The 13,884-nt window shown below is 43.2% G+C and overlaps 1 protein-coding gene across 1 annotated transcript in view; it reads left to right on the forward strand.

Annotated features, from left to right (window-relative positions):
- The window catches only part of LOC108629702 (uncharacterized), an 18,723-nt gene that overhangs the window by 3,764 nt on the left and 1,075 nt on the right, over window positions 1–13,884 (forward strand). Inside the window, exons 2-8 of the mRNA XM_018032535.2 lie at window positions 10,572–10,808; window positions 11,079–11,191; window positions 11,305–11,414; window positions 11,557–11,635; window positions 11,934–12,073; window positions 12,445–12,591; window positions 12,841–13,063. Of these exons, the coding sequence (XP_017888024.1) occupies window positions 10,572–10,808; window positions 11,079–11,191; window positions 11,305–11,414; window positions 11,557–11,635; window positions 11,934–12,073; window positions 12,445–12,591; window positions 12,841–13,063 (1,049 nt within the window). The remainder of the gene's footprint in view (window positions 1–10,571; window positions 10,809–11,078; window positions 11,192–11,304; window positions 11,415–11,556; window positions 11,636–11,933; window positions 12,074–12,444; window positions 12,592–12,840; window positions 13,064–13,884) is intronic.

A 13,884-nucleotide genomic window follows, 5' to 3' on the forward strand; every position in this document is an offset into this window, starting at 1 on the left:
GAGTTACATATGATTATTTGGCATTTTATTAATGTTGACGAAATCCGACCATTCCAGCCTCGAATCAACCAACTTTTGGCAAAAGATTTCGTTTTTTGCCAATAACTCCTCAACCGTTGGTCGTACGGGAATGTTTATACGCTCATTTTGTAGGGGACGACGAGATCTACAATTCCCATATAAAATTTTGTTGCTAGCGTCAATAGTTTACGAGTTATTTGCAAAAAACTGTTTTTTCGTTTTTCGTCAATAACTCGTTAAATATTGAGGCTAGAGAAAAGTTTTTATATGGAAATTGTAGATCTCGTCGAGCTCTACAAAATGGTTGTAAAAACTTCCCCGTACGACGAACGGTTTGGGAGTTATCGTCAAAAAACGAAAATTTCGCGAAATCTGAAGGGGTACCCCTTGGAAAAATTTCGAAAAAATCGAAAATTTTTTTTTTGGCAAAATATCGATAAATATCGAAATATATTCTAAAAATCGTCAAAAATTCCATACTTACTAGGCTTGTAATTCCTCAAGTCAGTTATCTCTTGCAACTTCGCGCATTAACGACACGAGCCAGTCTTCTAGTCTCGTTTCGCCGATCGAGGGCATTGCCGGTGATCCGCAATAGTAGGTGGCCTTATTAATTCGCCACGGCCTTGCGCCAGCTTGCTCAACGTCGCTCTATTAATATTTATGAGAATCGATTCCACGTACGCGACACATCCTCACTTCGGACGAGTTGCACGATTATTTTCCAACAACAGTTTTCGTTATGGTCCTTAACGCTTGCGCCGGGCTCGGTTACGGCGCTGTGCGTCGCCATCGGGAAGAATAGGACGAGCATAAAGGAGGATAATCGTAAAATCGCGCTACCGTTGCTCAATAACGCTCTTCCCGACCGTTAAATTCTGAAATTTACTCAGTAGCCATTCCAACCCGTGTCTCATGTCCCAGGATACACCTAACATACTTTATACGATGATAAAGAATGAGTCATAAATGATTTCCTAACACAAACGCCAATTCCTCAGGCTTACATAATTTATTTTATTGAAATTGTTAACAATTATTATTTATAATATTATTTAGAAAATATATTCATTAAAAAATATAATAATTACATCATTATTATAAATAGTCTGATTTTTATTCGTGCATAATTAAACTATTATAATAATTATAATAATTTTATAAATGCAGACGTAACAATGTAGTGTTAGTTTTGTTTCGAGATAGCTAGCTAGATGAACGAGTGACTGATGATTACCAATCGGGCTAATGGAAAATTTCCTGCAGACAAATCAATCCCCTTCTCGTCGGCTGAAAGCTAATTTATCCCACGACCAGTATGACAAGTTCGAGTTTGAGAATAAAAGAGAACCGAGTTGCTTAAATATTCAATCACGGTTGAAGTGACGCTGCTGTAAAAGACGAGGACGAATGAGAAATTCTTTCCTATCCTTCCAATCTTCATGCGACACAATCTCATCAGCCTTGAAGCCTAACCTAACTTGAGAAATTCTTTCAAATTAATTATAATCTAGTACAATGCTTCGAAGAAGTCCTATTTAATTCAGTGGGTCAAAGAGACTAAATGGTAAAATGGTAAAATGGCCAAATGTGATTTTGGGCAAAATAAATCTAAAGGGATGCTTCATACGAAGTGGCCAATTTTTACTGACCAGTCTTTTCACTATATTTCTACAAAAATTGCAATAAAAGATTGCAAATAATTTTATTCAATTATCGTCGAAGGGTCTAGCTGGCTAAAATGGCCAAATAAATGGCCATCGTATAAAAAATGTTTCATGATAAAATTCTAATATTTCCCACCACGTAACAATTTTTATTTACCCACTGAATTCTCGCGATGGCACGTTCAGCGGTTGGCAATAACTGTGAAGAGTTATGAACGGAAACGTAGTAGAAAATCTGTTGCCTCTCGTATATCTCATTTCTCAACTGGGAGGCGGAATCCGTATTTTCCGCGGGGATTCCGGCGAGAAACGCTCTCGGAAATCTGCGAACGAGCGACGCAACCAACCACGCGGTCGCGTACGCCGCATTCTCCTCCGAAAGAAATCAATGGAATTTAAAGCGTGAACGCGTCCTCCTCCCCCCCCAACCCTTTGTAATCCTCTTACGTCGAGTATTTTTCAGCAGAGCACGGAAATGCGCGATTGTAAATCCGAGGATAGTAATAAATAGAAAATTGTCAGATCGACTCTGATTTTATTATCCTGATCTGTGTATATCAACCTTGAACGTCGAACTTCATATTTAGAATCCAGCCTCGTTATTAACGGTTATTTTATTATACTCATATTTTATTTATTATACTTTTATTTATTTATTATTTATTATATTATTGTTATTGTTATTATTAACCGTCGTGGAACACTCTCGCTGTTCTGGCTGGTGAACGTCGCCGAAGTTGTGCCGGTCCCTGGCTCACTATGCTGCTTCCAGATACGATTCACGGACGCTTACATCTTTACGACAATGCCATTTCGTACGCGGCCGAGTCGTGTTGCCTTCTGCACGTACACCCCCGTCCATAAGTCTCCAAACGAAGCTGATCGTCCATCTTGGAATCCAACAAATGTCTCTTGCTATAATAAATTATATAAAAATCTGATGATATGGATGATAAAAAAGATTGTAAATTAAATCATTTCTATATAATATTATAACGTCGCACGGAAGCGCCTGGGACGCTCGTTGCACAGAAGCGACCGAATCTTTCTAAGCTTGCATAATTATTTATATACCCTAAATAAATATTTAATTATTATAAATTCATAACTCGACGTCCTCATATTTAATTAATTTATGACTACATAATATTTGTTAACAAAAACATAATTGTTTATAATAATTGTTTGAAATATTTTATATAATATGTTGGATAAGACTTATGAACGGGGGTGTACACGAGCGAGGGAACACAAAAGAGGGGGGGGAGGGGGGAACGAGGAGCAGCGGGGTTATACTGGCGAGGCTCGCGTGAAGAACGTAGAACCTCTGCGGCCGATTTGGTCCCGACCGGCGTCGCCCTCGGGAGAGCCGCGGATATAAATCACGATCTCCACTGACGTGGCTGATTTGCCGGCTGCCGTGGGCAAACCTATATGAGTGGCTCCGCGGATCGAACCATGTCAAGTGTTTAAACTACCTGTGGGCTCCGGTTCACGGAATCCGACTGGGCACCGAGGCTGGGGGCGAGCAAAAAGACACGCGAACGTCTCTATAGATCGTTTCAGGCCAGCAGACGATTTTTCGTATCGTCGAAATAAAATTTCCTCAAGAATCTGCCGTTAATTCGCCGGGCCTGCAACCCGAAAGCGTGCAGCGAGTGAAAGCAGAGAAGGGTTCACGCATGGGAGAGACGGGCCGAAAGAAAAGTCGGGATATGTGAAAGTGTGCGATCCGAGATGATCGCCGGAGTGAACGAACCGTTCCCTCGCATTCCGTTCTATTATGCACCTCGTCGTCGTCGTCGTCGTCTTCGTCGTCGTCTTCGAATCGTTTGATCGCGAGACAATAAGAGAGACGCGCCGCGGTTTTTCATCGAAACCGTCGAGTGAAAGCTCGTCCGTCATCCAGAGGCAATTAGGCGAACAAACGATGAAAGCAATACCTGGCATAATATATGGAAGAACGCAAAGTCAAACGAGCCACTCATTGCAAGTGCGAGCAATATTAAATATTTAAGAAGACGAATATGAAAATTTATTATTATATATTTATTATAAATACATTATTAATCGTAACAACAACAACAACAATGGCAATAACAACAACAATACTAAAAATGGTAGCAACAACANAACATGGGCAGTGAAACACGAATGAGCTACAGCCTCTTGACAGAAATGTTTAATAATTTCACAGATTAATAAACAAAATTAATAAATAATTATTCCTTCATTTGAATAAAATAAAAGATTGTAACTACGTCAGTTTCAACTTTCTACGAGGCTGTCTACACGGAAATGGGAAACGGTTACGTCGAATGGGAGCTTTCTGAGAATAAAGCTTGTGGGGAAACTTCAATTTGCCTCGCGTCACCAAACAGCCGTTCGACGCGTTGCGTCGCCGTCGGAACGTGAGCGGGAATTGCGTTGCTTTTACAGCCTCTTCGTCAAGACAGCCGACTTTAATATTGGAACTGGTTGACGAGAGTCCAGACAACTTTCTTGTACGACTTATTTCGAAACGTAATATGTATTGTTTGGCTCGAACCAACCTATGGGAAAGTGCGCATGTACTCCGACAGTTTAAACACTGTTAAACATCAGTTTTCAAATCTGTTTGACGAGTGGACAAAGAATTTTTATGCTAAATAAAAGCTGTAGGGTTGCAGACTGCAGATCTTGATGCAAAATAAAACCTCAAACAACAACAATAATAATGGTAACAGCAACAACAATAATAATTGTAAAAACGACAGCAACAACAATAATAATCGTAACAACGACTACACTAACAATAATAATCGTAACAACGACAACAACAACAATAATAATGGTAACAGCAACAACAATAATAGTTGTAAAAACGACAGCAACAACAATAATAATCGTAACAACGACAACAACAACAATAATAATCGTAACAACGACTACACTAACAATAATAATCGTAACAACGACAACAACAACAACAATAATAATGGTAACAGCAACCACAATAATAGTTGTAAAAACGACAGCAACAACAATAATAATCGTAACAACGACAACAACAACAATAATAATCGTAACAACGACTACAACGACAATAATAATCGTAACAACGACAACAACAACAATAATAATCGTAACAACGACTACACCAACAATAATAATCGTAGCAACGACAACAACAACAATAATAATGGTAACAGCAACAACAATAATAATCGTAACAACGACAACAACAACAATAATAATCGTAACAACGACAACAACAACAATAATAATCGTAACAACGACTACAACGACAATAATAATCGTAACAACGACTACAACAACAATAATAATCGTAACAACGACAACAACAACAATAATAATCGTAACAACGACAACAACAGCAGCAACAACAACAACAATAGTGGCAACAACAACAATATTAAAAATGCTAGTAACAATAACAACAACAACAATAATAATGATAATAAGAGTAATAAGATCTGCAGTCTGGCGACGACTACATGTGAAGTGATTGCATTAAAGCACAAAACCCTTTGAGTTAATGTCCCTGTTTCCAAGCTGAAGATCAAGAGGTGTCCGTACGAAAAACCAGGGGCAAGCGATAGAACGAGGAAACGTCGAATGTTTACCGCGGTCGAGGAGTTAAACAATGGCAATGCCGGGGGACAAAGGAGGGCCCGAATCGCAAATTGGAAACCGTGGTGCTCGCCATTTCTGGCGAAAACGCCGCCGGGTCTTCGGTGGTTTCGGTGGTCGTTAAAAGAAAGAAAAGAGCACGCGAGGGATGGAGCGAGGGAGGGAGGGAAGGGAGGGGCCGTGTTGAAAATCGACGACACGAACGGTTAGAACCCGGGACGGAGCCAGCAGGGTCAATAACATACGTTTTGGCCTCCTCTTCTTCCTTTTACCCGGCGAGATAATTCGAGAGCCGGCCGAAGCCTCTGGCCAGAGAATGCGATTTCTCCGTTCCGTGCACTGGGTTTTACCTGCCATTGACAAATCCCCGCGAGCTGTTCTTTTAATAACGCCAAAACGAGCATCGGGACGTGTTTTACAACGTCGTAATTGTTATATTAAGATCGCCAGCTTGTTTTGTTTATGGTTTTATGGGCTAAGAGTGTTGGAAGCTCAATACAATTATCGACCCACCCGGCACAGACACGTAGAAAGGGTTGATTATCTGTTCATCATCCTACAAATGAACATTTCTTGCCTGCTTGACATTCACAGATTTAAAAGAAAATCTAACATCTAATCTAAAAGCTGACATCTGATCTTTGTCTATCAGAAGCTTAAGAGTCTGGCATTATAGTTGAAACGACGATAGTATTTCTTCAGTGATGGCCCGGCGGAGTTAGAATTTATACAGCTGTGTCTGGAAAAATACTGAAACGTGTGGGCAACAACAGTGCGCCGAGTATAATTGAAAAATACGAGGAAGTCAAGTCTCATAGAACAATGCTGCTGTGTCACACTGGCAAACTGTAATATACTACAGGTATTTACATTACCGCCGGCCTTCCCGAGGATCCGAGTTCCGCGGGACGACTCGTAGTAATTGTTCACGTGCTTCAGGCCTTCTTTCACGTTCGCGCTATTGTGCTACCTCAACCAAGGCTTCAGTCTTTTAACACGCTCGTCAATACTTACTCTGAACCGAGGAGTTAGTATAGGTTTCTCGTGAATATATAAAAAGTAAGAAATATAGAAAAGTAGATATGTAATAAATGATACAGTAAATAATATAAAATATAATACAGTGCTGCTGCTATGTCCTAAAATTTCTAGACAGCCTGCACTGACTGAACTCTCGCCATTTCTATAAAGTAGAAAGCACACGTCTGTTTAGCAATTCATTTAGGAAAGTGTCGAAAAAAGATTTATCGAACACCGTCTAGTATTAATTAATCCAAAACAGCGTGAAGACAATGATGGGAATAGCAACAAGAAAGTGTACTAAAATTAGCGATGAGTAAACGAGCGCAGCGTGTTTGAACACTTTTTAGAAATAATGCCTGATCTCACAGGCTGATTTCACTTATAAGCAGAATCTTCTATACCTGAGAAACGATTCGCAATACTTTCAATAGTGTGACTCAACGTAAAGTATCATTCGACGTTATTGATTTTATCTTAGACGTTTGAAGGATGCAGTGTGGTTTGATAAAATGACAAAATACATAATGTATTTATGAATTGAGTCTCCATTAGGCTTGTTCTATTTTCTAATTTATGGTTTCATTCGACGTGGTCGCTAGAATGATCACAGGAAGAGTGAATCTCCTTGGGTCTCCTGGAATCCTCATCGCCAGTGTGGTTTTTGCGCTTTTCTTATGGTTTTTTGTGTCCAGGTGTGTTTTTTTGTTTCCATTAGGCTTGTTCTGTTTTCTAACTTATGGTTTCACTCGACGTTGTCGCTAGAATGACTACAGGAACAGTGACTCACGAGTTGAACGTTTTACCTGTCCTAGGAGCTTCATCGCCAGTGTGGTTTTTGCGTTTTTCTTATGGTTTTTGTGTCCAGGTGTGTTTTTTTGTTTCCATTAGGCTTGTTCTGTTTTCTAACTTATGGTTTCACTCGACGTTGTCGCTAGAATGACCAGAGGAAGAGTGACTCACGTGTTGAACGTTTTACCTATCCTAGAATCTTCATCGCCAGTGTGGTTTTTGCGCTTTTCTTATGGTTTTTTGTGGCCAGGTGTGTTTTTTCTCTAGGAGATGTTTTGGAAAACTAATTGTGGATTGATGGAACATAGGCATAGTGCAAAAGCATACTAGGTTCACCATTAAATAGCCAGGACTTCTATATATACACATTTAATAAAACCTAAACGACGATGGGTTGTACGTTTCGATAACTCCGCGGGTATATTTCATCTGTGGTGAAAAAATAGCGACCGCTTCACCGTGGCCGATACTATTCCGCCCTCGTTCGCCGGCCCCGCATACTTGCCCATGGGTGTGTACTATCGGAATGTGTTGAAACATTGCGGCCACGGGGCGGGCGGATTAAATCTTGATACATTGCCGCTATCCACGCGTAAAATTCGTGCCCGCGCGCACACCACATAGGGAACGTAGCACACAACGTGTCCATTCGCCGGCTACACGGAATCGCTCTAATACAGAGGATCGACGCGAGGCACGACCGTGTGTGCTCACTTATACAATCGTATTAAGCGACTCGCGTCGTCGTCGCGTAGCCACGCACACTGTCCTACGGTTACAACAGTCTTGGACGAGGAAAAAAAATGGTTGATTTATTGACGGCGGGTCGCCGATTGCCGATAGTGTACGCTCTATCGTAGCGAATTACTAAGTGGCCACTTGTCCCGGCATCGGTTCCTCGTTACATGAATTATTCTATTCCGTGACCGACCGGTCGTCCGCGGGGCTAATTGTCGCTTTCCCCGTCGACGGGTGAACCCGCTCGTTACCCGGACGAGTACATCGGGGCCCCGTTCCGGAGCATCACGCGCGCCACCACGCTTTTACCCAGGCGAAATTCGTGAACACGTCCCACGATGTTATCTAACCGGGCTGGTGGACCGCGTTAACTTTCGTTTATGTAAGCCGGTTCTCTGATGTCACCGAGCTCTCCTTTGTCCTCGATCCTCCGTCTGCCCATGGGGAACCGTGTTGCGTCACTGGGTTCTCCTCGGATCAGGGCGTGTACCGCAGATTTTATGTTTGCGACAATTCAATTTCATGTTGCCCAGAGGAACAATTCTGGTTTTTGTATTATAGTAGCTGCACCAAGGGCTAGGATCATTTTCCTAGGGAACTAGACTAAGGCTTTGATTAAAATCGATAGGGTGAAAGCCAGGGTTAGGCAAAGGATCAAGGATTGGCAAAGTACTACGGTTTACTTTGCTAGGATGACTACGGGAAGAGTGACTCTCCTCGGGTGTCCTAGGATCCTCATCGCCAGTGTGGTTTTCGCACTGCTTCTTACGTCCTCATTAGGCTTCATCTATTTTCTGTTCAAACTGTGTTGTACACGAAAATGTGACTGAATTAAGCAACGATGACTGACACCTTAACCACGTTAAACAGATTGGGAAAGAAACTTGTGCCGAGATTACAGTTTTTTATTATAATCCCGGAACGTTGCGACGACAGTTTTTAGCACAAGGGTCTCGTTCCAGATCGTTACACGGTCAGCCTACTTATCCGTTTGGTCTGCAACCGCGATTTACCTCTTCGCAGCTCGTGACTACTCGCGAAAGGAATGTACTAATTATAGCCGCGTCGCGGGTACACGGCTGAGACCCGGGGGTTTACGTAATCGATACAGTAGCGCCAATTAACGAATGCTTCAATGGGAGTCTGAGAAAAAAAAAAGAAGAAATAAATGCGAGAGTGAGATACTCGCGAGGGCACCGCGAGAAGAAGAAACGCGATGGTCTTCTCCTCTAATTTCCGCGACTAGTCACGGCGAAGTAATGTAATTACTATGATCCACGACAGGCTCTCACGTTGCAGCACGCAACATTTGATACCACGGAATCCTTCAATAGTTCCTTTTTCATCTATCAACGAAGGTCTCGATGGATTCAGAAATACACTTTTAATTCTGTTCTTCAGGAAGTCTGGCCATAGGGTTGGGCACATAACCTTATATAAGACAGTCATTGAAAAAAGCTAGTGAAAAATGTACCCGGACGAAAGTTAGAAAAGTCAGATGACTAGCCTAGCTGTTTAACTTGGACCGGTCTGGGCGGTAGCTGTCGGCCCACGCCAACTTTCAATTTCATCCAACTGAGCACGAATATGGCCGTAACGCGTGTCCTCATGCAGGACAGCGTATGTACGCGCGGACAATAAAATCGACTGGACGGTGAAAAGCTTGCGGACTCGGAATGGCGTTCGCCTCTTAAAACCGAGACAAAGCAGAGCTCTCTGGTACGTAGGCGTCCGCAAGGACGACAGTCCTAAATGCCTCAGTGGTCTCTCAGTCCTGAAGGTGAAAAGGATCGGACGTGTTGGGTTACAGAAAAGGATCCGTGGACGGCTAATCGATTATGAGAACACGACGCGTAGTAACGCATACCTTGCCGATTGGCCAGATGCTCCTTTTTCGGTCCAAGCCTGGACAGGCTTCACGTCTATTCCATATGAATTCAGACACCCGGACGAAATCCTCGTCTCAAATCTGTCGTTCTGTAAAATCTTATTGGGAACGAGTTAATGGAATTCCTGTACTGTATAACCAATACATCTTTAAATAAAGTTATACACCGTATAATTACCGGTGCTTATCCTACGGGCGACAAAACTCGTGAATTTTCGATCCGACCAATGGGAGTGTCTATTTACTTAGTCGTAACCGATAAGGCCGACGGCAAGAAGCCTCGCTGGACCGATCGTAATTAATTAAATAATTTATAGCCGCGGGAGAGCAAAAAACGACGGGCAAGGCTAAACGCGAGATCGCGCGCGCGCGCGCGCGCCAGCTCTTTTAAGGGCAACCGGCAATTAACCGTGTATAATTAAACCTGGCAGACTAATTAGCCGGGTATGTTAATATTAAACGCGGCTTCGTCGATTATTTTCATGAAACCCCGCGTCGATTCCCATGATCCGACTGCGTTGATGGTAACCCCAGATGTAAACAGTATACAGCATCAAATGACAGAGAACGAACATCAACAGACTTGCTAATATCTCACGCCATTCCAATACAATTCATCACACATACATGCAATCTTTAATACGAATATTGATAGAAGAAAGGTAGATTAGGATAGGGATGAACTTTTTTAATTATGGTAGGTTTTATCGATGACTGCACAGATTTCTCTTACTATAATACTAACTTGCTTGTCTTTTACTACACGTAACGACAATTACACTTAAGGTGACGAGATTCCGCTTTGATCACAGGTCACCGGGCAATTATTGGACACCGAGTTCCAGCCGACGGTCACGGCGACATGCAAGGCTGGTCATATGACGATAAGAGTGAACCTGAACCAGAGTTTCGTCGGTGCTGTTCACGCGAGGGATTTTAGGACGCCGCAGTGCATGACGCCCGGCAATGGAACCACCCACGCGACCCTCGCCATTAATCTCCTAGCCCCCAAAGGCTCGCCGGATTATTGTGGCGTTCTCGTGAACAACGTGAGTTCCTCCACTTAACAGATTACAGGTTTTCGGGAATGAATAAAACGTTTAGAGTGGGTTTTTGGTAAATTAAGTGTCATGGCATGCATGAGGTCAGAGTTCCAGTGCTACCTTAAGGTCACAGGAAGGTCAAGAGGCAGTAATAAAAACTTGGCAGTGTCCTCAGACTATGCACATTTAAAAAAAATTGAATAAGATTGGAGAGCGTGAAACGGAAAACCCAGTTGCCATAGTGAGTCACTGAGAATTTAATGGGAATGGTTGCAGGACACCGAGGAGCGGTCTATCCCGATCGCAGTGAGGATACACAAGACCCTGGAGCTGGCGGACGATAAATTCTACGTGATCACATGCGGAAAAGCGGGATTCAAAAACGCGAAGTACATATTACAGTAACAGTTTATTAATATTAGTATCCTTCTCTTTAGCCCGGGCGGTTAGGTCCCGGGGCCTCTGCTAGCATCGCGCGGCATGTATAATTCCTCTGCCGCAGGAACGAGACCTCGCTGGTATCGCTGAGGGTTTTGGAGGGGGGCCACAAAGTGCAGGAGGCTATTTATGGTCACAACTACACGTTGCGTGCGGAGATCTCGCGACCAGATGGTTAGTACACGGCATCTCTCACTCTGTTTCACCCCTTTACGTTTAATTGGAATTAACGAGCGCGCGCGCGTAAACGCGTGAACGCGCGCCGGCTCTGACTTCGCGGTCCGCGGGACTCATCGCTCTTACCCGCTTTTTCCAGGAATGTACGGGATCAAAGTTAAATCCTGCTTCGCGTTCAACAAACGAAACACCAGCGTCCAGCTCATCGACGACAAAGGGTCAGTTCCATGTTCACTAATTTCCTCTACGCATTCGTCCTTCAGCGTCTAATTATTAGACTCAAAATTATTGGGCTAATTATTAGACTCAAAATATATTGGGTTAATTATTAGACTCAAAATTGTTGGGCTAATTATTAGACTCAAAATTATTAGGCTAGCTATTAGACTTAAAAATATTAGACTTGCTATTAGATTGAAAATTATGGGGATAATTATTAGAGTAAAAATTTGTACGATGAGGGTTACTGACCAACGATCATAAAAACTTGCGTAACGCTGGTTTTCCATGACAAAGGTGTCCCGTAAAGGCTCGGGTAATGACGAAATTCATCTACGATCGGAACACCGGACTGGCGGATGCTACATTGTTCTCCATGTTCCGGTTCCCGGACAGTCCGCAGGTGCATTTTCAATGCGACATCGCCGTGTGCAGAGGTACGTAAACTGATTTCCGATTACGACCCGCTTTTAATCTGGGTTACAACGGCGCATTCAACTCCCGGCGATTAACATATTCATTGAACGGTTCCGCAGTCAGTTAAATTCAGAGTAAATAGTAAAATATAGTAGCATTGAATTTTCCAACCAGGTGAAAGACTAAACGCAATAGGTACTCTGTTTTCACAATTGTTTCCGTTGTAACTGACGTCGTTATTGTTTTCCAAATAAATCTAGAGACCATATAAAGCTAGGAGCTATTTTTAAAACTCAACAAACGCGTACTAAGGACTGCCCCCCCTCCCCCCTCGGCCACAGAGTACAAGAGATAAAAGAGATGAAACGGACATTTTATTCTATGCTTCCAGGAAGCTGCGGTATCCCCGTTTGCGAAGGCGATAACGAGGAAGAAGTAAAGGGAGCGTCCTTAATTAATGGTCAGAGCGTGAGCGGCGAGGAAGGAGTGCTCCTAGCCGGCACGAGCGTGTTCGTTCTTGACCCTGGTCAAACGCCATGTAAATATCGCACCGCACTTTTCATACCTCGCGCAACTTCCTGTTACCACGTGGTGGTACAGCGTGATTATGCTTATCTCCGTCTCGCGTTGCTGAATTAATTACCGCCTGACGGCGTTGCACAGTGCGTCGTCATGCGACGGAAATAAAAACCGTCCATGTTGATGCTTAACCGGAACTATCCAATGCACTGTACATCGTCGTCGACGCGACGTCCTGACGTTAATGCTAGCTTCGATTGTTTTTCAGCGGTGCAAACGTTGTATGAAGACGGCACCGTTCACCCGTTATGGCTGCTGTGGCTGGCGGTGGCTCTCGGCATTTTGTTCCTCATCATGCTGATAATCAATATATTCCTATGCTCGGCGATGACCTGCAGCTGCACGAGGACCGACATTATCGAGAAGGAGCCGTCGATTATCGAGGACTACGATCCGTATCGGAGCTGGCACGGATCCCAATACGGCTCCAGGTTCGACTTCAACTCGTTATTAGCTCTTCATACCAGCCCTTCCGGTTCTGTTCCGAGCGTGATACACGTTCCGTGAAGTACGAAACTTGTAATCACCCCCAGGCGGCGAATTTCGCGCAGCACAAACGAGAAATTCCCGGAATGTGCTTCAAATTCAGTCACAGAGAGCAGAGCGAATTTTTTAGATTAATGAATACGTGGATAAAATAGTAGATTATTTATTTTTATACTGTATCTTATACACATCTGGTCATATGACGATAAGAGTGAACCTGAACCAGAGTTTCGTCGGTGCTGTTCACGCGAGGGATTTTAGGACGCCGCAGTGCATGACGCCCGGCAATGGAACCACCCACGCGACCCTCGCCATTAATCTCCTAGCCCCCAAAGGCTCGCCGGATTATTGTGGCGTTCTCGTGAACAACGTGAGTTCCTCCACTTAACAGATTACAGGTTTTCGGGAATGAATAAAACGTTTAGAGTGGGTTTTTGGTAAATTAAGTGTCATGGCATGCATGAGGTCAGAGTTCCAGTGCTACCTTAAGGTCACAGGAAGGTCAAGAGGCAGTAATAAAAACTTGGCAGTGTCCTCAGACTATGCACATTTAAAAAAAATTGAATAAGATTGGAGAGCGTGAAACGGAAAACCCAGTTGCCATAGTGAGTCACTGAGAATTTAATGGGAATGGTTGCAGGACACCGAGGAGCGGTCTATCCCGATCGCAGTGAGGATACACAAGACCCTGGAGCTGGCGGACGATAAATTCTACGTGATCACATGCGGAAAAGCGGGATTCAAAAACGCGAAGTACATATTACAG

This window comes from Ceratina calcarata, unplaced genomic scaffold (assembly GCF_001652005.2).
Source record: "Ceratina calcarata isolate Rehan_Ccalc_2016 unplaced genomic scaffold, ASM165200v1 scaffold581.2, whole genome shotgun sequence".
Classification (NCBI taxonomy): Eukaryota; Metazoa; Arthropoda; class Insecta; order Hymenoptera; family Apidae; genus Ceratina; species Ceratina calcarata.